The sequence below is a fragment of the Aquila chrysaetos genome, chromosome 3 (assembly GCF_900496995.4).
Source record: "Aquila chrysaetos chrysaetos chromosome 3, bAquChr1.4, whole genome shotgun sequence".
Classification (NCBI taxonomy): domain Eukaryota; kingdom Metazoa; phylum Chordata; class Aves; order Accipitriformes; family Accipitridae; genus Aquila; species Aquila chrysaetos.
The window spans coordinates 70321284-70345164 of NC_044006.1; the positions used below are offsets into that span (position 1 = coordinate 70321284).

At 40.2% G+C, this 23881-nt stretch overlaps 1 protein-coding gene across 6 annotated transcripts in view; it reads right to left on the reverse strand.

The window, feature by feature from the left end:
• The window catches only part of DPP6 (dipeptidyl peptidase like 6), a 575985-nt gene that overhangs the window by 16990 nt on the left and 535114 nt on the right, over positions 1 to 23881 (reverse strand). For all 6 annotated transcript variants that reach the window (XM_030009646.2, XM_030009648.2, XM_030009650.2 and 3 more), the window contains exons 15-17: positions 23456 to 23503; positions 21179 to 21297; positions 1029 to 1076 (exon numbers count right to left, since the gene is read on the reverse strand). In XM_030009646.2, coding sequence (XP_029865506.1) covers positions 1029 to 1076; positions 21179 to 21297; positions 23456 to 23503 — 215 coding nt within the window. The remainder of the gene's footprint in view (positions 1 to 1028; positions 1077 to 21178; positions 21298 to 23455; positions 23504 to 23881) is intronic.

Below are 23881 nucleotides of genomic sequence, written 5' to 3' on the forward strand. Positions count from 1 at the left end.
CTATAAATCCAGTTAAGCTAAACTGATACCTGATAAACTAGTCACGTACAGAGCAGCTAGAATAAAGGTGTTGCTTCCTTATTATTTGGATCCCAGCAATGCCTGAAGTCCCTAACTTCAGGTTAAGGCTGGGCTAAACTCTACATTAAAATGAAAGATAAGGGTCTACCATCAAAGTGACAGGAGCAGATAAATCTTGGTTTCGCATAAGACACAGTCCCACACCTTGCTATGAAGTCTCCTGAGACTCATGAAGGAGAGGAAGGGGCACCTTGGTTTAAGACCCCTGTAGAGAAGGGACAGAGAAAGGCTGTCTATCTGAGGCTTTCTGCCACTCTGACTTGGGGTAAAAAAATTGATCTTCCTGGATAATTTGTATTGCTACAGGTTTGAAGGAGGAACCCCAGAAACCTCATGGCTCTCTGGGCTCTACAGGGAGTCCTAGCCAGCCTGACAATGGCTACAGCCAGTACCAAAGATTTTGAGGGAAAAAAACCTGTATTTGGAATAATTCCAGCTTCACACCAGTGTAGGTGTGAGTCATTAGCATGAAAAAACCTTACCAAACAATAAGTGCTATAATCCCCGTGAACAGATCGGAAAACCAGGCAGAGGTACAACTTGTGGGGTTCACTCCTCTGCGTTATTCTTTCAACCTGGTAATCCATACCAGAGTGATTTTTTTTTTGAAAACCATAGATTAAGCTAAATATTTCTTATTTTTGAGTAGGCCATAAATCAATATCTGCGAAAGACTAACAAAAAGCGTGAGAGAGATCAGGATTGTACAGTTTTTAAGAAAGTTGATAACAAACATCATGCCCAAACCACTGTCTTCATACCCCAAACAGAAATCTTTCGTGACAGCAGCACAACAGCTCTGCAAGTCCCTCTGACTTGCAGAAGACTTGCATTTAGGCAGAGGCTGGGGTCCCTGCTAGTCTAAGTTTACCAAAGACCAGCTACATCTCAGTGTCCTGCCTGGCTACTTTTCTTTGGAGAATTGCAAGGCTCAAGCCCATTCTTACTCTGTGCATCGGTTGTGTTGTGAACAGTCACCATCGGGACTCGGGGACCTTGAAAAGAAGAAGAAAAGAAGTCGGTTAAATATCTATCGAAGCACACAGATACATGTGAACCTGGTTTTGAATTCCACAGAGCTGAAGACTCCTGAGACTCGCTTTCCATGCAAGAGTAATCTAAAAAGCAAATCACCCTGGTATTAGAAAGAGTCTATGAATAAATGACAGTGCTGTAGACTTGAAGACATGCGAGGTTTCAAAGCCCTTTCCCAACGGACCACTAAATGCATCTTTCCCTAATTTGTAAACATTAAAATTAGCACAAACACAATTAAATCACTTGCTTTTAAAATTATTCTAATGACACCCAAACATCGCAGCACAAAGCATTTACATTTTGTATGCTATGGATAACTGTTGCTGTTTTGCAAATGTTTTTGTTTTGTTGTTTTATTTTTTTTTAAATGAATTAAACACCAGTTTAGCTCTCACACTAAAAAAGACCACATATGCTGACTTAAAATACAGCATTTGGGTATTGAAATCAGTCAGTATTATACAAACAGGATTATCATTACTATGCAATGCACAAGAGTGAACCACAGAATTCATTGCCATAGGATGCTACAGTCTTTAGGATGCTATAGGCTTTACCACAGCATGCTATATTCTTCCGCACAGGATGCTGTAGGATGCTATAGTCCTTAGCACAGTGATCTGGATTTAACTTCTTGTTCAGAAAGTCACCAAGTGGCTGGTTGATAGAAAAATGGGATGGTACATGAGATTAGGTTAATTTTGTAGTTGTCAGCTTCTTTCTCTCTGTTTTTCAGTTATCATCTGCTGACTGCTCTCGGAGGCAGGACGGTGGGCCAAGATGAGCTTCGGTCTGACCCAGTACAGCCACTCCTATGTTACTACCATACCTCTTCATAGCTTTTCCAATGAGTTTGACAATACTGCTCAGGAAGATGGAAGAAGCACTGCAATGATGAAATGGTTAATTCCTAACCTCAGAGATTGTGGTTATCTTACTTTCCTTCCCTTTTCCCATAATGTAATACGATGCAGCAGCAGCAAGTGTGAGCAGCTGGGGAAAGATCATCCATACGCCCACCAAAGGTCCCAAAAGCAGGGCCAGAGGTCTCCACGCCGTGTGTGGGTGAAGATCATAAATCATAGAATCATAGACTCATAGAATCATTTAGGCTGGAAAAGACCCTCAAGATCATTGAGTCCAACCATACTAACACTGTCAAGTCCACCACTAAACCATGTCCCTAAGTGCCACATCTACACGTCTTTTAAATACCTCCAGGGATGGTGACTCCACCGCTTCCCTGGGCAGCCTGTTCCAATGCTTGACAACCCTTTTGGTGAAGAAATTTTTCCTAATATCCAGTCTAAACCTCCCCTGACACAACTTGAGGACATTTCCTCTCGTCCTATCTCCAGCCACCTGACAGAAGAGACCAGCACCCACCTCACTACAACCCCCTTTCAGGTAGTTGGAGAGAGCGATGAGGTCTCCCCTCAGCCTCTTTCTCTCCAGACTAAACAACCCCAGTTCCCTCAGCCGCTCCTCATAAGACTTGTGCTCCAGGCTCCTCACCAACTCAGTTGCCCTTCTCTGGACACACTCCAGCAACTCAATGTCCTTCCTGTAGTGAGGGGCCCAAAACTGAACACAGGACTCAAAGGTGCAGCCTCACCGGTCTTCGTGGCAGGACTTCTCTTTTGTATATACTGCATTTCCAGTTCAAACTTACTATGTGACGAGGGTGTGCAGCTGGTGGGGGTGGCAAAATTTGGAGCCATCTGTACAAAAGACCCATGGAGGAAAGGTTGTTAGAAACCTTGTTTCCTACTTTCTTGGGCTCCGACAGTCTGGAGGCACGCTGCTGGCACGCAGGGGAAACCCGCCGTTGAACTACATTGAATATCAAAACCCCAACGTTTCTAGGCTTCAAAATTAAGACAGCTTAAAGAGGCTTGTTATTCACTGAGATTCAAGCCCCTTTAAGATGTGTTGAGTCCTTCAACCTACAAGCAAATCCTGTGTCATGTGCACTACCAATTTGTGTAGAGCTGGCTGAGAAAAAGGCCCTGAAATGCTGTCACTGACAGCGTGCACGCAAATGGCAACAAAAACGGGTTGCTGTGAGCCATCCATACTGGTTCGGTAAGTGAAATAAATAAGTTTTGAGAGCAAGAAAGACTTCAGGGAGGTATAATTGTGTCAATGGTTTTCCCAAGCTGCCAAGAAGCCACATCCCTTTGCACACAATCAGGAGTATTTAATGCAGACCTTACCTATACAAAGAGGAGGCAGGAAAAGTTTTAATTTATAGTTAAGCTGACTGATATGGCAGCCTGACTTTTGTTTCCTAGTAATTAAGAATTTTCTTCACTAACAATACAATTCCTTTGTTTGCACCATTTTCTTAGAACGCAGCTAAGTAAGTATAATGCACAGAGGAAAATCTTGTTTTACTCACCAGGATTAAGCTGAATTTACCTTTCTACTACCGATATACATTGATATGCTGACCGTATTTATTTACAAATCTGCCCTGCTTTTTCCCTGCAGTCCCAGAAGCCAGTCTGCTGGAAAAGCAACAAACCTAATAAACATAGGCGTGATAAAATCATCACTGAAAATAAAAGGAGTCCTCCCAAATGACTTCAATCAGAGCTAGAGCAGTCCTTTAATTAACACAAAAATGCCTAACAAAAAGAAAGGGATAAATAGAGAAATACAATGCATATAATCATTTTATTTTCTAATTTATTTTCCCTTTTTTGTGTTGGCACTGGAAAAACTGTGAGAAACTAATAAATAAAGGAAGAAGCCAGTATGTAGTTTAGAAAATTCCGTGTATTACATATTGTGTTTCCTTAGTCTCTCACTAAGTTACTGTCATCTCCCCAAATCAATACCTTAAAGTGAGGTCCCATACAAAGATACTCAGTTTGAGGTAATATCAAATAAAAATATTTTAAAATATGCATAAGTATCCTTGAAAAAGTAGACTTTTGAGTTTCTCAATTTTTATTTTTCAACAAATGAGGAAAAAATGGGAAAGACAGAAATCTACAGAGCAGAATCATCAGGTTTGTCAGAAAGATTACTCTCGATATTAAATATTCCCAGTGATGACATTCCAGTTAAACAATGCATTTCACTTATGAGCTGGTTGAAACTCATTAAGAAGAAAAATCACCTTTTTAGAAATGACATAAATTGCTTATTTCAATGCCAATTTTTAAAGTAAAACAACCTAGTTACATGCCAGACTATGTCTTTTAATACACACACACTGAAAGTCTTTCAACACTCACAAGTCGAGTGCCTAACGCCTGACAGGGATAGAAAGAAATTCTTTAAATTAGGGAGTGTATATTCATTAACTGCATCCCATACTTTATTTTTAAACCTATAACGGTGTGACAGTCCCATTACACATGCCATCTGGTAAATGCCATCCACTGTCATTTGCGAATCTGAGAGTGAAACCTAATTTGTTCAATGAGCTGCTGGGAGCTGACAGAAGCAGAGCGAGGACATCCTCTGCTCCGTGGCTCCTCTCTCCAGAGCCCTTCCAAACGGGCTTTGATTGGGACTCCTGAGCCCTGGCACATTCTGCTGCTTCTGTTCTTTAATCAGCGCTGACGAGCGCCCGTGTCTACCTGTCCCCCTTGGAAACTTTGCGAATCCTCTGCCTCTTGCTTACAGAGGTCCTGAGTGCATATGAGCATCAGGTGCAGGTTGGATTTAAGCATTTGCTTGTGCTCCTTGCAGAATAAACCACAAAGTGCTCCCCTTTAAGAAAGTAAAGCAGCTACCGAGCTGCTTTGCCCCCGATGTGAAAAGGTAAGAGAGACCCAGCACGTACTCCACAACCTGGGTGACTGTTGCCCAAATCACAGGCAGGCCACTTTCCTGCATGACGAGGGGATGACGATGCTGTTGAATTTCTTCCCCCAGCCTTGGCTGCAGAGGAGTAGTTACAAGCAGGGCTGTGATACGCCCCAAGACGTGGGACCTGGCACTGCTGCTCGCTGCCACCTCCCCCCAAATTTTTAGGATGCTGGGTGGCACTGTACGGGCTCTGTAACCCCACTATCCCTCTCTGCATCCCTCTGGCAGGAGCGGGACGGGGTGTGCTGGAGTGCTATCAGCTGGAACTGCTTCACCTGCCTTGCAGGTTCTGCTCCCCTCTCCTCAGCTCCAGCATTGCACCAGCTAACTCCAATAACTTGACAGCAGTTTTAATGCTCCTGCTTTATTTCTAGCTTAAGAGAGAGGACCAAAACTATTGACAGGAGAACTTCTGTGTGTATAGACATACTCTATACATTTCCGGATAGATGCATAGTTAATAATGCTGCATAAATCTCTAGTTACAGGAATGAGATTTTCAATTAATACAGCTAAAAGTCTGTCTTTATCATAAGGCCTTTGACTTTAAAAATGTTACTGTCATTATCCATGCTAGAAGTAAATTAAGCCATATCACTATAATGACATGGGCAAATTTATCATCAAGGAAGTACTACTCGCCGTGATCTGAAAGTGCAAGGAAACTCAGTGTCTCAGTAATTTGACAAGAAAAAGCATTGGCCGTGGCTTGTCATCGATTTTTTAAGCAGCTTTCATGATTATTTCCAAGAGGGTTCTGCTTAAACACCATCAGAAAGAAGCAACTCTAGATATTTAGGTGGTAAGGTATAGATTTCCAGAATAAAAATGGAAAATGATACAACTTTGAACAAAATACTTACCAGACATTTCTTTTGTAATACTTTTAAGAGAATATTCCACAGTATTGCTGATGTTTTCATAATCTAAACAGCATAGGGAATTTTATCAGTTATAACTTTAAAATGAAAGTAGTGATTATAAAAAGAATATGGAGTAGAATTACAAAAAGGTAATCAAAGTTATGTAAGTGTTAAAAAAGGAAAAAAAAAGAGGAATTGTCTTAGTCTTCTCATCCATATTCTCAAAGGCTTCAATGTGGCAGATAATTTCAGACCAGAAGCTAAATTCACAGTGTGTAAACAATGAAAATTCAAATACTCTCTGCCAGTGCCACCAGCATATCTCTTAAGCACTGATGAATGATTTAAAAGAGCAGCTGCAAGCAATGGGAGCTGAGAGGTCTGGCTCTGCACAAGTGAGATAATTGGCAACAGCCATCTCTGTGTACAGATTCCAGATCTCTTTATTTGCTAATCCATGAATTATTTATACATGCTGCATAAAGTTCATATGTTGGGGTGATATTATCAGCCTAATAAATAAAGACATGGGGAGTTCTGTGAACCACTGCTTACAATTAAAATATCTTCCCATTTACAGTATTTTCCAGTCTATGCTACAGACAGATGTTCGTGCTGTTTGCTTTGGCAACCTTGTTGACACAAACATCAAACAGATTTGTGCTGCTGTTCACCCTCCCCAAGGCATGTAATTTTTTAATCTAATCTTTTCTTCCTCAAATGTGACTTGTCTTGTAAAATAATCAATACTGTCTTGTTCTCGGGCAACACGCAGGACTGCACAAACCACACCAATGGTACTGCTTGTTTCTGCCCCATCTGATACTAGTAATAAATTTCATGCTTACTTTATGTAGAGCAGAAATAAATCTGGTTGTTCTAAGGCGGCTTCAGTTAGCAGTGTCTAGAGGGCAAATGAGCAAGAGATTTGTCCTTAATTATACTACAAAAAATAGGTCCAACGAGTTCTTCAAAAGGTTACTCAAGTGAATAAACGTGGTCAGGTCCTCAGTCCATTCCACGGGATTTTGAGAGATGCCTACAAAGAGTGGTGTGGGATGGCGCGCTGATGCTAATCGGCTCCATCCCACTGTCTGTCCTATGGTCGCTGGAACACGGAAGGACATGGGACCTCCCGGTGTGAGAAGGCCCTCCCTTGTTTCTTCATGTAATTGTATATTATAACAGTATTGACAAATGCCCTCTAAATATAACTCTGTTTTCACTGATGTAATTCCTACCGGTGCCTCGCTCTTCTGGTAGGAGCTGCCTTCTAACTTGAAGTTACACTGGCTGTCACTCCAGTTTACACCTTTTGGGGTTTGTTCCAACAAGCTGTTTTCTACTAATCATGAGTATTCCCATTATAGTTAGAGCAGTCATGTGTCCCCAAAGCTCTCATCCAGTAGGATAAACTAGATTATTTTAGCTCCCTTTTGTAGGACAAAGTTTCTTTTTGTCTTATTCTTTAATGCGAGAGCATTTTACATTCAGTTCCTCCTTCCCGAACAGAAATGACCAGGACTCTACCGCTGCTGCAGAGGACGTCTTAACTGGTCTTTGTACAGTAAAACTGCTACTTGCCCAGTTCTACGGAAAATTGTTTGCCCAATCCATCCTAAAATAGCATTTGCCTTTTTCACGACCACAGCCAGTAGGCAGTTTGCAGACATCCAGTGATCAACGTTGCATGCCCAGATACCCATTTGCTCTTCTTCATTTGTAGCTCTTGAGCTTCAAGCATACAAGACAAATTCTTGCCCTGAATCACCATGTGCTTAATTTTGTTCTTTGTACTATTAATTTCTCCCGCTCCAGCCCTTCAAGACAGCCAGCTCCTCCAGTATTTCTGTCTGCCTTCTGGTGATGCTTATCAACTTTGTGGCCTTAACAAATTCCATTAGCTGCATCCAGCTTTGGGTTCCCAGGCTGTCAGGGAACAATCTAAGTAAGGTCATTCCCAAGATCAGCTCCTAATGAACCCTGCTGCTGATCTCCAATTAGCCTTATATTTGTCTTCGTCTTAATCTACTGCCTCCTTTCATTTAGCTGGTACTTAACCTTCCCTTGCAATTCTTTCACTAATCCCCATCCTCTCCTTAATTAATATCATCCAATGAGGTATCGCATTGAGTGGGCTGAGTGAAAGCATTTCCTTTCTTTCATGAGGCTTTGGTTAAGGTTTTCAAAAGCCATAATGCAACAGTCTGTGTGGATGGTTCCAAAGAGGAACATGGAAAACTTACGACCTTCAAGAAATATTGCAGGTACACTTATCCATTATAGTGATAACATCAGCTGTAAAAAGGAGGTAGGTTAGGAGAATTTGCTTGCAGAGTTCCTGAACCTGATAGTGCACCATGACTGTATACCTGGAGACGTAAGTACCGGAGGTAGGAGGGAACCACTCCAGCTCACATGGGGATCACTGACTTCCCAAAAGGCTAAGGTGTTTTGTTCTAGTATGCTGGTTCAGATCTATGGTTGGAAGAATGAATCTGAACAGAGAAATCTCCATACCCAACTCTCTCCCTTTTTCCGATTTCTGTTCTGCTTCCTGCTATTTCTAATTGAATCCCTCCTTAATTTAACCTCTTTCAATTCAATTTTAATCCAGGCTTTGTGCAAACTTTGAAAAGAGATGAAAGAAAAGTTTAACATTTGTCCCTATTTTTAAAGTATAAGTTTCTTATTGGATTAGTATATGCTAATCCTAAGAGAAATACCATATGTGGAGGAACATCCCTGACATTTTCTGTATTCCCTGCCTACCTTGGAAAGTCTCTGGATATCTCAGGATGCCCAGGGAACTTGTGCACTCTCCATCCTTGGAGGCTTTGAAGACAAGACTAGCCACAGCCCTGAGCAACCTGGTCTGATCTCTTCACTGACACTGCTTAGAGCAGCAGGTTGCACTAGAGACCTCCTAAGGTTCCTTCCAACCAGATTCTCCTATGATTTTGTGATTCCATGATTGAAAAGTATTGGCAGTGCCGTCATGATGGAGAGACTGTGTAGCCATGTCCTCGTAGAGCTGTGGAAGGGGAGGAAGGCCATTGCAGTCCCTGTTACTCCTCTCAGCTCCTCTAATAAACATACTGCTGATATATTCAAGGGAAAAGGATATTTCCTTGTAATCACAGCAAGAAAGAAAATACTTTCTTCTCAGTGCCATTTACAACTCATTAACACTGACAGAATAAAACCCCACTGCATATTTTGTGTTTATTCCATTAAAAGCCTAGTGTAAATTGATTTAGAGAATCTTAATTTATTCTTTTCCAAAAGTAAAAGTCTCTTGCAACAAAATAATGGTATCTTAGCTAGTTAAGTAATAACTGATGCTGGATATTACCTTTAAAAAAAACCCCAAACCCGTAAATAACATTGCTTCACACTGTCTGGTTATTAAGCTGTTTTACTCTCATGAGTTCTCAAGATTTAATATATCCTTAATGTACTGACTGCATTAATAAGGGACTAAACAAGTATCATGCAAACAGAAAACAAAAGCCAGCAATAAACCTTACAGCTGGTCCAGCTGGCAAACAAGGTGAAAGAAGCAGTTTTCCTTAGAGGAAGCTTTAAATCTTGCGGGATGGTAACATCTGTACTATCCACTGCAGAATAATGAGTTCAACCAAGGTCACTCATATAGCTGGAAATAACGCACATGCACCCTAGTCTCAACATGCAGGAGGCTACTACTTGATTTGTGAAGCTTCATTATTTGAAGCATTGGAGGAAGCCTGTTGTCATGGTCATTTATGTCCTACGAGTGGAGTTCAGATAAAATTTTCTATGTATGGAATGACCGAATGACAAGAACCCTGGCTGCAAGCAGATGATAGATCACCTTCCTCTGGGCAATGCCAGACAGCTCATACTTATAAGCACAAGTCAAAAAGAAAACAGGATCAAAGCATGTAAAAGCAAGGAACATGTAGTGCTTTGCAGAATTAGGTAATTTTAAAGGGGATAGGAGTTTCACTTTCATTCCACAATTTTTTTTTTTTCCATGCACTGGAAATTGCAAGTGTTTTCTATTCATTTTATTATTAAATATTCATGCATATTTTTTTCCACTTGTTCTATGTCACTGAGTATTTATGGGTACTTTACACAGCATTAAAGAAGTATAACAATACAGTGAAATATTTTACAACATAAATGAATGGTCTACTTATAGAAAGACAAAATGTAACCGGAACATCCACAAAAGCCACCATTTTAATTAATCTCAGGCTACTTTAATAACTGTGTTGTTACCAGCTGATAGAAAAGAAGTTCTCTTTCAAATTCCAAACCACTAATAGCATCCTCTCTTTTCCTGGAGAAAAAGCTCTTATGGTACCTTCTGTTTGTGCAAAAGGGATTTTTCATATCAGTCTGCTATTTTGAAGTCATACAAGCATGTGAGGGAGCGAGAATGAGCTCTCCCCACCCCATCCTGCCTTTACCCACGGGATTTCTGACCCGTGAACTGCGCACAAAGGAGTTGAGACACAAGAGCCAACCTCGGCTGTTAAGTAAGAAAGGGAGTCAAGTGAATGCAAATGTGAATTATATAGTAATTATAATATAAATAGGACCCAGAGATTAAGTCTGTGCATGCTTTCAAACAGCAGAAACTAATTTAAGCTTCAGAAGCCTCAGGAAAAGTTCCAAAAGGTCACAGTTTGCCTGGAAGCACTAATCACAGCCTCCCGCTACCGCGTATACAAAAAACCCAAGCGTTGTTGTAATCATCCTTGTATAGGAAACCATTCTGGTCACAACAGATAACAGTCACCCAGTGACCTAATATGGCTTCCAGTCCTTGTGGACATACAGTGCTGTGGTCCTCCAAGATGTACTGATGAAAAATACTATAAGGTGCTTTATAGGTGGTTATTGCATTTCACAGGAAGGCGAGGTGGGGCACAGAGAGGCACGATCAGTCGGGACAGCAGGTAGAAACCACCTTCCCCCAAGCCTCCGCCTCCCAGTTACTACCTGGGAGCTATCGCTTATGGCACTTGCAGTAAGGAAAGTAATTAAAGTTGGCTCCTAGCCTTGGCTGGGGTCTTCAGAGCTATTGACATGACTATGCTGGTCCATGCCCCCTTAGTAAAATCTGGGAAGCAACTATTTGCATTTGTTTAAACTAGGGTACGCCTATTGCGCTTCTCTATCTGTAGTCGGTTAATCAAACTCCTTTCCAGTGCTAGTAGTTATCTCAGCATCTAATTAAGTCTCTTTAGACTACCTCAACGACATCATTTATTATGATCCTCGCCAAAGGTCACCTGAATTGCCAAGCTCTGGCCCTCTTAGCAGGACCAGCTGCACTTAGAAAGCATTTACTTCAATTTCAGTAAGAAGTGCTTTGGAGACTCTCTAAGATGCTTTGCCATTACCATGATGGGTAGTTTTATGATATTATTAGTTGACACTAAACCCACATGCTTCAGAAATATTGCCAGGCAGTGGGCTTTCTACATAACTAGGTTTAAATAGGGATTAAATGTAGGTATTTCCCTTCTGTGCATTTAATGTTTGTTTCAGGCCCTGGAGTGAGATACTTGCACCCACAGCAGCAAGCTTTCCCCAGACATCTGCCAGAGATGTCCCAAGCCACGTGGAGTGGTTACCTGGAGAAGTTAAATAGGAACTTCAGTTTCTTCACCTCTCAAAAGCAAGAAAAAGAGTTTTTGCCATTTTAACCTGGGTGTTATCGACAGAAAACACTCTTAATGAAACATTGTCCCTGTAGCGTTTGAGAAGCAAACACTTTTTTCCCTGTTCATACCCTTCTTAGAAGATCAATACTTCCATATCACCCACAAGGAGCAAATTGCACACACATCCACATCTAAGGACCCTGTGAACCAAAAAAGACGCAGGACGATATTCCCCTTCACAGATGCACTGGGTCTCTGAGTTCCTGACACACTCACAGTGCTGTAAAAACATATAATACATAATGACGTGCTTTAAGCCGAAATGGGTTATTATATTTTTCATAACTGCTTTACTGCTGCTATAACTCAAAATTCAATCCCTCGTTCAAGAGATCGTTGCCTATCTCTAAAGGCACTGAGCAACGCTACGGTGGCACGGGGAGCCGGTCTTGCCGGAGTCCTGTCCTGCAACATGCCACGGGGCTCTTCTGCTGCTCTGGGTACCTCCAGCTCCCGCCGCGGCTGGTGGGAGTTAAGAGCATTCAGCACCTGAGAGGACTGGCCCCGCACTTATTAAGGTCTGCAATGTAATTACAGACTAGTTATTGAATTGCTATTGAGACGAAACATCGCGCGGTGCTGTGAGCTAACAGCGAAAATGTGCAGCCATGCCTTGTTAACTCTTCACTCCGGTATGATTTAATCATTTTACATGCTGGTTTTGTTACGGGAGTGCTCTCCTGCATACTAATAGCTGGGTTTCTGCTAGGAAGGCTTCTCTGCAGTGAATAGATTGAAGATTCACTGAATCTTTCAAAACCACTCTGGTAATTTATCCATCTAGGAGCCTCTGTGCCCCTTATTGTCACTGCACATCTGAGCATTGCAGTCAGTAATGGATTGTATTTTCACAACACCTCTAGGAAGCTGGAATTACAAGACCTGCTTGAGTTCTCTAAAGGAACTTGTGACAGGAAAAAATCAAACTCATGTGTGTCCTAACTAGCATTTTGCAGCTAGTTAGGACTTCTTGGAACACTGTTACCAAGCGTGTCTTTGAACTCTCCGTGTCTAGATACGGGCCAACAAATTAAAACAACTATTATAAAAATCACCTGTTTGTAAGTATATGTATCATAGGTGTCCACATTCAACTCAGGATTCAGAGAACCCATCAGTACTATAAAAATAACATGATTATTTTTCCCTAGAAAGGGAAAAAAAAACAATCCACCTACTTTTTCCTTAAATTTTGAGTTGGTTTATAGTCCATAAATAGCCAAATATATCTGGCAAAGAGCTAAGCTGCGTACTTTCGTTATTGCTTGCACTGATGTTTGCCTGAGCATAACAACTACTGAGAACAATCTGGTTCCAGGAATGCTATTGATGAGACTCTGATATGCAAGATTTCTATGTGATATGTAAGGCAATACATGAGCAATGTAGTTAGGTTTTGTGGACAAAACGCTGCTTTATGAACTTGTGCTTTATGAATGGTAGACATCTTACATCGATTTACGGGTCCTGACATCTGCTTGTCCATAGTTAGTATAAAAAATCCTTGTCTCCAGATTTTCCATTGCTTTCCAGGGATGGTAGGCCTGGCCCAAATGGCACAGGTTAAAAGGTCTGATTAAATGAAGGAACTGAGAAAGACGTAGAAAGAGGTTCATTATTCTTCTGCCTGAAGGCATGAGCCAACCTCTTATTGCAGGAGCTGGGCAGACACGTCCCTAATGGGTACCTTATTGCAAAAATCCTGAAGCGGGTAATTATGCGCCATCCACTGATGGAGACAGGCTACAGAGCTAGACACATTTCTAGTCTGTTCCAGTAGCCAATGATGCTTTTCCTTGGCGTGCTGTCTTGCAATAGGAGGAAGGAAATGGGGGTCATGATACTTGACTCAAGTTGTGGCCATAGGCGAACCACTAATTCTCGCTGTACCTCTGCTCCCCACTTGGTAAATGCATGAAAATGATCTGGGGAAAGGTTGCAAAGGGGTTTACACATCTTTCCATAACTCAAATTAAACACTTAGTGCAGTATTTATTTTACCAACAATAAAACTTCTACTCCCTCTTCCCTGTATCCTGAAAAATCTCAATATAGAATTATCCTGAGATATTAAATAGTATTAAGCTCTTCCTGTTCAAAGAGACATAGATGTATAAATTACTGCCAATAATGTCTCTGTGATGATCCCATGGCCCCCTCATACTAATGGAGAAACTGAAGCAAAATGTGGTTTGATTCACTCATGGTGAAAGACAAATGTCATGATCTTCTTTACTGAGGCAGAAAGGATTCAGACACTTTTATTCAGAAAGTAAATCCCTAGCAGTAGAAACCCCTGGGTTTTTGTCATGAATATTTCAGGCAAAAATTTCTCATGAGTGATATGCTAAAACTAGTATATTTTTGTGAAGATGTTTGTTGATTAAAACTCGTATCTCTAGGATTTTACGGGATTTTCAGGGAAAAAAGTTCCCAAAACTCAGTATTGTAAAAAGTGCAGATGAAACTGACTGAATCCATAAGACAGGCAAAATAACACGTTACTTTGTTACAGTGAAATTCATCAGTAAATCCAAGCACTTTATTGGTTTTAATTTAGCTTTTCTCTGGGACACATTCAAGCCTAGCTAAATCAGCTGGTAATCCCATGAGAGAATAACATACGAGGAGATTTTCCAAAATCAATATCCTCAAAAAAACGACAAAGTCTTTATGCAGTAATGGCATCTAAGTATAGCCACAATACTAGAAACAATGCCCAGAATTTTATGTTTACTCACATTTAAAAAAAAAAAATCCTGGGTTTTAAATCCTTGAACTGAACTATGCCAATGGTAATGGTGCTGGATGCTGGTGTTTCGAAGGATGTTCGCACCCACGCGGCTGTTGGCTCTGCTTATCTCACGCCGTACAGCGCTGGGCTATGCAGCACATGAGGCAGCATTCATTAATGACCCAGTTTTCTCACTTTTCTGACCACCTCCAGCCTCCTTTAAAAGTTTTTTTGCACAGGAGTGCTGGCTAGTGGATTTTAGTAAAAAACCTTGCCACATTACTAAAAGAAAGTGGGAGAGGTGCTAGTGAGCAATACTGTTTAGAAAGATTGCACTGATCAAGGGCATGACCACTGTTTTGAATCCTGGTCCCAACAAGCATAAATGCTGAGCTGATGCACTCACCTAAAGCAGCCCTTGTTATAAATTAATTATTTCACTTAATGTCTTTTGTAACAGACTCACCTACACTAAAAATTTCTGTGTATATTGTATCCTCCACCAGTGTAACCATACATTTCAGACTTGTATCATCTGTGTGGGCAGGAGCTTGTGCTGTGACCACATCAGAGGGCAGAAAAATCTAGATTTGTAAAATCATTTCAAAACATGGTTTAAGACCTTTCCATACTGGAAGGCTGAACCCTGCTCAATCGTCCTCTGGACTCTGCGGTGTTAAAATGTTATTAAAAGTGAGGTCAGGATGACCTGCCACAAAGCATAGCCAGAAGATTGGATGAAACTTGGTAGTGAAAGACTTTGCTGACTCCAACAAAAATCTGGAAAATAAAAGAAATGTAGAATAATAAAAGGACTTTTTAATGCTCAGAATAAACCTAATAAGTAGAAGCAGCAAATAACACTCTTTAGTGTTCCCATGTCCAGATGGTGTTTCCATATTCCTCCAAGAGGGAGGAAAGAAGATAATTAAATTCTCAAGAAACAGTTTAAGGAGCTGAGAAGTTTATAACTACATGCTGCCTCTATAAAGAATAAACTTGAGGCACTTGTCTTCAAAACTCATAAATACACAGACAGAATGAATTACATGTACAATGGTATGAGGAACTTGACTCAGATTATCACTAATTTGGTTGTGTTGCTTCTTCATTAGTATGAATCACTCTCAAAGGAGGCCCTTAAATTGCAAAGTTTTCCTACTCTGCCCTTTTGCACCACTTGTTCTCTGTTTATGGGACTGAACCATGATTTTATCTGGCAGGACCTAAGAGCTGTAAAACCTATTTTTAAAGATTTCCCAGGCCTATAGGCATCCTTCAGCACTGTAGGGCCAGGAGTGTAGTTACAGAGCTGTTGTCATCGTGGCTGCTGGCTCAGGGGACATACATGGGGAAAAGCAGGCATATACCCAGATAAATCGCTTTCCTATTGGTTTTTTAGATATTTTATCAAGCACGGCTCAGGTACAACATATCATTTTGTTCTACAGCTACAAAATTGCCTGCTAGGAAAGGCAGAAATTACTTCATTCCTGTTACCTGTGATTACTGATCTACAGCATCCTGGCTAAGCTACTGATAACCACAGTGCTAAAGAGGATATCCAAATCAGGTGATAATACTTTAACATTTTTGTTAGAAGAGTCTATTTTCCTTTGCCCAAAGAGAGAGACAGCTTTAAAGTCTTTTGACCTGCGCAATGCTGACAGTAAAGATGACCAGTCAGCTACAAACACAGGTTCCAGCAGAGATAATCTTCAAAGAGCTAGGATAAACGATAGTGATTTTATGGTATTTTGAATCAAAACAGTCTTACAGTTTCTGGAAAAGGAGGAAGGACTTGAGACCTATAGAAGAAGATAGTGTTCCCTGTTCTGTTACACTGTTGTCTCTTCTCAAAGTGAAAGCTGATTTTTCCCAAATTGGTCAATGAATGAAAGGATAATACACAGTGCAGTGGCAAAGGCACTTCTCTATCACCAGTAACCATGCCAAGCATGAGACAATAGTTTTCTCTTAGCCCTCATTACAGTCCTCTCCCCTCTGTGTAACTACCAATTTTCTTTCTGTCATCCCTAAAAATGATTAATCCCTTCCTGATAATGCATGATTACGGAGAACTTTAATTAGCAGGCTGGTAGGCATTCCATGAACAACACCCCCCCTATCATTTTCATCATGTATTAAATGGCATTAATTGCAGTAATGTATGTATGTGCCAGAGGTCTTCCTCACTATTCCCCTTGTCCCCTTCTAGCTAGAAGGCATTAACCCTTTGTGGGGAACCTCACACCCCCCGCAAGTGCATTGAGCTGGCCAAGATCAGCTTATGGCTGAGACCAGTTGATGGAGACTGACCAACTAATCTAAAGGATGCTAAAATGCCGCTGTCTGCAATAGCAGAGACTTGAACTCCAGCATCCAGAAAATCTTTGCCAGTTCTGCGTGTTCAAGCAAAAGTCTCAGTGACTTCACAGATTTTTTTATGACAGGGAAGACACCGTAACCAAACCTGCTACACGGAGTGCCAGAGTACAAGTTAGCCTGCAACAGAAATGGTTGCACATCCTTTCTTCCCCCATAAACAACCTCATTAGCACTCAAGTTTTAAACGTTTTCATAGTGCTGGCAGGTTACACTGAGGAGCGAGCAAAGGAGTCATTGAAGACAAGGTGCATCTGTTTACAATGAAAATACCAAAACACTATACAGCTGACTGCAGTGGTAGTCTTTGATAGGGCTTCATCCTTCAGAGGAGAAGGAACTATCACCTAAGGGCTTTAGTACTTTACCAGCTCAGTGTCCTTCAGCCTTGCACCATACATGTCTGAGCCCCACTAAAGAAATAGGAATAAATTTCTATCTACAGCCAAAACTTGTAATTTCTTACCCTTTTCTCTACGCAATTGAATTTTACATCCCATTCCAGACCAGAAAACCCCATCCTCAATTAAATTTGTGTATAAAGTAGCAAAACCCTTCCATCCAGATCTTCTTTCTGTTTATCTTAGAGGGAATCAGTGGCAGTGCCTGTACTGGTTTATGAGAGGAGACAGAAGAGTAAGCCCATATTTTATGATGAAAATGACAGTAGGAGTGACCTTGCTCCAACACATATTGCTTTTTTGACAGTGTCTAGAGGAGATAATCTAACAGCAGTCTGCAAAGCATCATGTTGCCTTAGATCCTACTACCGTAATTCAATCATGAGCATATAAAATTAGATGAAAAATAAGGTAACTAGCCTTCTGGGACTGAGTGATTGCAATAAATGTTGCCTCCTGACAGTAAGCATTACATTGTCCTCTTTCAAGAGAGGTTACCTTTTATTATAGCATACTTCTTCTCTCATTGCTGTCTGTGCCAGGCAGCACTGCTGTTAAGCATAGTCTGCAGGACAGCAAAAAATCCTTTAAGACAATTATATGCTGCCTCTAAGGTACTGAAGCAGTGGGTAGAAAACTTCCAACTCTCAACCTTTAGGATCAAATGAGCAATGCCAGACCTTTCTTTCTCTTTTTTTTTTTTTTTTAAAAAAGTATATGTTTTCCCTTTCCATTGCCTTTCATTTAAGTATCACAGAGTACCTTATAAGCATCGGTTGCTTAATAAAATCTTAAAACCTTGCCATCCATTTTAGAGAAGTTAAGCTGAGCCACAGTTGTGTCTGTGTCTCTAAACTTAGCAAAGTTTGCAACTGAAGGTCACAAAGCAAGTTAATAAAAGGGATACAGTGAAACGGAGGCATGGTGGAGGTTAGTCCTTAAGTGCCAGTACAGAAATTGTTTTCAAGCCATAAGTATTTGCCCATGCATTTGTTGTGTGGACAGCTGAGAAAATATAATTTTGTAAATTATTTCAGGCTTGATCACAGTAAAATCATTTATGTTTACCTACCTTCGAAGATACATATGGGTCTGACATAAAGTCATACACCAGCTACTGCTACAAACACACTTTTGTAGGGAGTCACAGAGCAAACAGCAAGACCTGCCTGAGCTCTGGGTGCTTTTATACAATGTAGACGGAGAAGAAAGCACCAAACAGGAATAGGTACTGTCTGCCACTGTCTGGTCATTAATATCGACTCCAGCTGCAATTTTTGGGGGGAACCAGATGTGGGAACTCCTGGCAGAAGCCCTTGGGCAGCAGATGTTGTAAGACAAACACTTGTCCACTCCGGTGGGCTGCTGCTGCTCTACCTGCCTGATCAACTGCAGGATAGGCAGGGCTCCTTGATATATCCTCATACAAGTAGCTTTTCCATCTATGCGTTATATGTGTATATGAATAAATGGGATTTCCTGCTAATCAAAAAGATACTAGAGTATGACTGCTTATGAGCAATAAACTAATACCCTGAGAAAGTGAGGCAAGGCCAAGCTCTAGCTAAGCAGCCTGAGGAGCTGTGGAAAAGGAAGTCTTCTATTAGTGGATCCAAGTGATACTCCATCAAACCACAACAGCTCTACCCTAGTTGTATGACCAAAGTCTGATAGGTTGATTACTTTTATCCAGAAGTCTGCATTTCAGTCAGAACAGATGTTCCTACTGACCTGACCCACATGAGCTGTAACAGGAACCAAAGGCAGTTGTCTCTGCTGTAAATGTACCTGTAGCAGATATCTGAAGTTATATGGATCCTACAAGAAAAGTGCTAAAACCAAATGTTGTTCCTGTAAACTGCTTGAAAGCAAAGAAGTTGAAAGACCTCTCACTTTCAGTTATGTAAATAAGGAATAACTCCACCAAATGTAATGGACTGATATTTTTATAAAATCAGAGAAAATGGAATTCCTACCAAGATCTCTGTATTTCATCATGTGTACATATTTTGCAACAGTATCTGAATGGAGACATTGACATTAACTCCATAGTTCAAGCTGTGCTGTATTTGTGCTACACTAAGATGACAGTTTGAGAATTTAGTCCTGTGTAATGAAAATTCAGACACAGACATATTCAGCAGATGGAGACAGATCTAACTCTAATGACCTTATAATGGAGGTATTGTTTATAGCAGCTGGGAATCTGGCCCACTGTTTGTTATGCAAAATCATTATCTTGTGTACTTGGATTAATGTAGACACTAATAAAACTCATTAGTCTCTTCAGGTATCACTGCAGGTTTTTGTGAATGAGATATAATGTAATCCAAACATATCACCTCATAACTGTTGATAAGACCCTTTAGAAACCTTAACCTTGTTATTCACAAATGCTTCTAATTATGGTAAAACAATTATGTGGGTGCAAAGAAAATGGACACTGTAGTAGCTACTGACAGCTTTTCTTGAAATGAAAACAAGAATAAAAATATACAGGGTTTTTCTTTTAAAGAGACAAACTTCATAAACATGATAACATTTACTACAGAACTGAATGTTTCTTGTGAAATGACAAGTGTCTGCATATGACTGCCACAACTATAGATTCAGAGATTTACAGGTAGTCTGTTAACTACTCTATTGTACTGTGTCGTGGTTTAACCCCAGCCAGCAACCAAGCACCACGCAGCTTTCTCGCTGGCTGGGCATGAGAAGCTGAAAAATCCTTGACATTAGTCTAAACACTACTAGCAACAACTGAAAACATCAGTGTTATCAACATTCTTCTCATACTGAACTCAAAACATAGCACCGTACCAGCTACTAGGAAGACAGTTAACTCTATTCCAGCTGAAACTAGGACATACTGTTAATGTTACTTCTCTGTACTGTATTGCTAGGTATTTTTTAGAATACCTGTAAATGCCCCCAAATGCAGTCTATCTTTCCTTCTTGGGGCAGAACATGTTTTTACAAATGTCCATGTCCAGTCGTTTTGCTTGGTATGATGTTAACCATTCTATTTCGCCTTTTTATCTTGATTATCCCAGTTATTTCCCATTTTGCCATCCCAAATACTTCTTTATCCTTGGTGTTCACCACAAACAGTTACTGGCACCAATGAATACTTGCCACTCAGAGAAGGGGCAGTCCATGCATCACCAAACAGACTGCTGACATTCAGCAGAGAGAGCACTTAGCTGCTCTGTGACAGCATACACTTTTTTTTATGTTATACAGGTTTGTTTTCTCCTGACCTGTTGAAAATAAAGCATTTCTTGTTGGGTTGCTGCTTTGCAATACTTGTTTAGAAGGCATGCAGCCATTTGAGCAGCTCTCAATCACAGCAGCGGACGACCGGTGTGCATGCATTGTGTGTGCAATTTAGGATAATTAAGCAGAATTAAATTACATAGGATTAAATGCTATGGAGTTCTGCATTTATTCTTAACAGAGCTGGAGAAAGCTGACTTTTACGACCCTTCTCCTGAAATGTCCTCTATCCTTAGCCTTTCAGATACTCTAAGGCATTTGCAACACAGGAAATCTCTGTTGGACCTGTAGATTACTCCAAGTTAAGGTAGAATTTATGATGAATGAGCAGCGAAACACTAGATACTCTGTACTCACATTGTCCATTAGGTACCTTTATGCAAACTGCCTTTTCCTAGCAAATTGTCTTTTCATTGTAGCTTACTTGCTTTGAATCCCCCTGTTCACAGTACTGGTATGAGTTGATGCATTTGGAACTCAATCCCAGTCACCCAAAATTAATCCCACCTTCCTGTTTTATCTCTCACAAACTTTCTGACGTTTTGTGTCCTCTAGGTTTTGCTGTTACTTTAACTTAAGGATGCTTGGAGAGGCTAGAGGACTGTACCTCTATGTTCAATAGTCTGATATGCACAGAAAAATGTTGCACGCATCTGCTTTCCAGTTAAAAATAAAAAATACACAAAAGAAAAAAATAATGTTAAAAGTAAAGCTTTAAAAGCAAAGTGACTCAGATATTTATGGCCAGTCTTCCAAAGTTGCTCACAGGTACACAGGATATCTAAAGATATTAATGCTGGCTCTAAATCCTATCCTTAGGCACAACAACTGCAATAACAAAACCCAACATACCTTCACATGTCAGTAGGAAGTATTCCAGATTGTGACTGAAGGATGCACTGAAATAAGTGCAGTTTTCAATCAGATCACAAGACAGACACCGCCTGTTGAAATTTCCATTTGTGTTTGCGCTGAAAAAGTTAATACAAGTCCATGAAGGTCACTGAGCAAATGTTATCTGGAAGCAACATTACTTGAACCTTACTGTACTGTAGAACAAGAACATAAATATAATGTGTCCAATATTAGTAAGAGACAAAGCATTTCCATTTGGTTGAGTTTAAATAGCAGTAATGGCTTTTTTTTTGCCTGAATGGAGAACATATAAAAGGATACTGATGTCTTTTTTTGCAAGGTCAGGTGGTTATGAAGGAAGGTATAGTTTTAAAAAGAAAATGATGGTTGCAATTCCACAAGAGCAAGTCATACTTTGGTGAATGAAGGCATGAAACAATGGAGCAGTATTTCTATACCTACTTATATTATAACAGACAATAAAGAGCTGAAATTGCTTTCTTTAAGTTTCTTACTGGTTGCCTCACTGGCCTGATTTGCTAGCAGCTGCTTCAGAGGCCAAAGCCCTTTCTGGGGGTTTAAATAGTTGCTCTTATAATATCCAGGTAGAAAGGAAAGATTGTATTTAGGGACGTGTTTTTGAAGAAGGTAACGTGGTCTGTCCATACACTCAGAAGTGCTTTTTAGGAGTCTACTATACATTGAAGAATGAGTTACAGATTATTAGCAAATACTAATAAATAACATTTTGCACTGCTATAGCATTTTGAAACTTCAAAATGCTTTGAGAATGTTAACGAATAGATCTTTCCAGTATTACTGTAACGCAGATGAGTGGTTTTTCTACCATTTCAAGGTAGAAAGAGATGAGGCTGAGCAACTTGTTTAGGGCCACAGAGACTGAACGGAGTAGCTCTTGGGTTCTTGTTTAGGCTCCTATCATGTCTCTGGCTTAACTCCTGTTTAAAGCTACTAAATCAGACACAAAAAGGAAAAAAAAAACCAAAACAGTTCTTCTGATATAAGCTATCAGAGCTCCAGTGGAGCTCTGTCAATGAACGTACGCCAAGGTTGCTGCTGAGCTGACATCCTTGGGCTAGGACAAGAGACAGTCAAACTACCTAGTGCAGAAAATCAAATACCTGAAGTGAGGCCAAGATCACTGTGTAATCAAAGGTCAAGGACGGTGACATTTTGGACATCTCTTTCCCTGTTGCCTATGTGGGGAGGTGAGGTTAATGAGGCACCAGGGTGAGGTGCACGCCAAGACAAACAAGGGGTGGGAAGCACTTTGACTAATTGCAGCAGCTCTTGAGCAGCTGTGCCTGGACTCAGCTTTTAAAATGAGATTTTCTTCCCATTTCAATAGAAATAAATGGTCAGTATAATTTTGATTTTTTTTTCTTCAAGAAAATAAACACTGAGCTGAGCTACTCTCAAAAAATGTGGAGTGCAGTGAACAGCCATAGAGGTCCCGAAAGGAAAAAATTATTCAATTACAGGTAATTTAGCTCGGTCTAGTTTCCTTCCCACTGAGAAAAAAAAAGTATGACATCATGTTAGAGAAGGAAAACGTACTGACTGTTCCTTATCAACAGATGTTATCACCAGCTCTGCCCTTCTTTGCAGATGCTGAGGTGACAGCAGGGTGAGTGAGAAGAAGAATAAGACAAATGGAATAATGATTCCAAAATGATTATTTAAAAGTTTGCATTTCCTCCCCTTTGTAATCTGCTCCCACAATACTTTGCAATAGCTACACTACCAATAGCTTACTATAAACCAGCCTTTTACCCATCATACAGTTAGGGAGGATACTAAAGTCATCTGGAATTGCAGAAAAACATTTGCAAACATAACATATTGTTATTTCTTTTCAATTTCATGAAGAGGTGAGGTGCTATCAAATTTCCATGAAAACTGCTATCTGGAAGTATAAAAACAGTTTATACCATTAGTTTATGTAATTTTGAATTCTTTCAAGTGTTAAACAGTTTTGTTGCAAAGTTTTGTGACAGCTTATCAATCTCGAGACCAATTTAAAATTTGCAATAAAATGAGAAAATTGCTAAAAGTAAAACATTGCCAAATGTCAAGCATTTTGTTCACTATTGTTATGATGTTCTGTCTATTCCAGTGACACATTGCAAGATCTTGCAATGCAATTAAAGACAAACACATAAGAAACTGTTTCTATTGCAATCGCTTATGTAATGATTCGTGTAAGATTGAAAAAATGGGAAATTCTGTATGTGAAGTTAATAAAGCACATACCTGTATAAATGCCGCCTCCTTGGCAAATCTTCTGTGCTGTGGAAATAACTGGGAAAAAAAATAATCAAAAGGCAATTGTATCATTAGAAGGGTGTTTACAAGTATCTCATACAACAACATCTTCATCCACATCACCATTTTCCTGATCTTGTAAAGGCAAGGAAAGTTTAAACTGAATCAGAAAAAACATACGGAGGGACACATCATTGCAGAGGCTCAAGCAAATACGTCGGTTTTAGCTGCAGTTAAAACAAGCATGGAAATGTTTGGGTCCTAGACTGGTCATGTCAGCAGATCAAAAAGGATTAAGCAAAAGATGTTCACATTTTTACCTCAACATTTATGGCTCAGAATTTCCTTTAAACACGTTTCTTTTTTCTAGAACCAGTTTTTACTTCTCTGACCACTTTTTATTCTTTGCCCAGA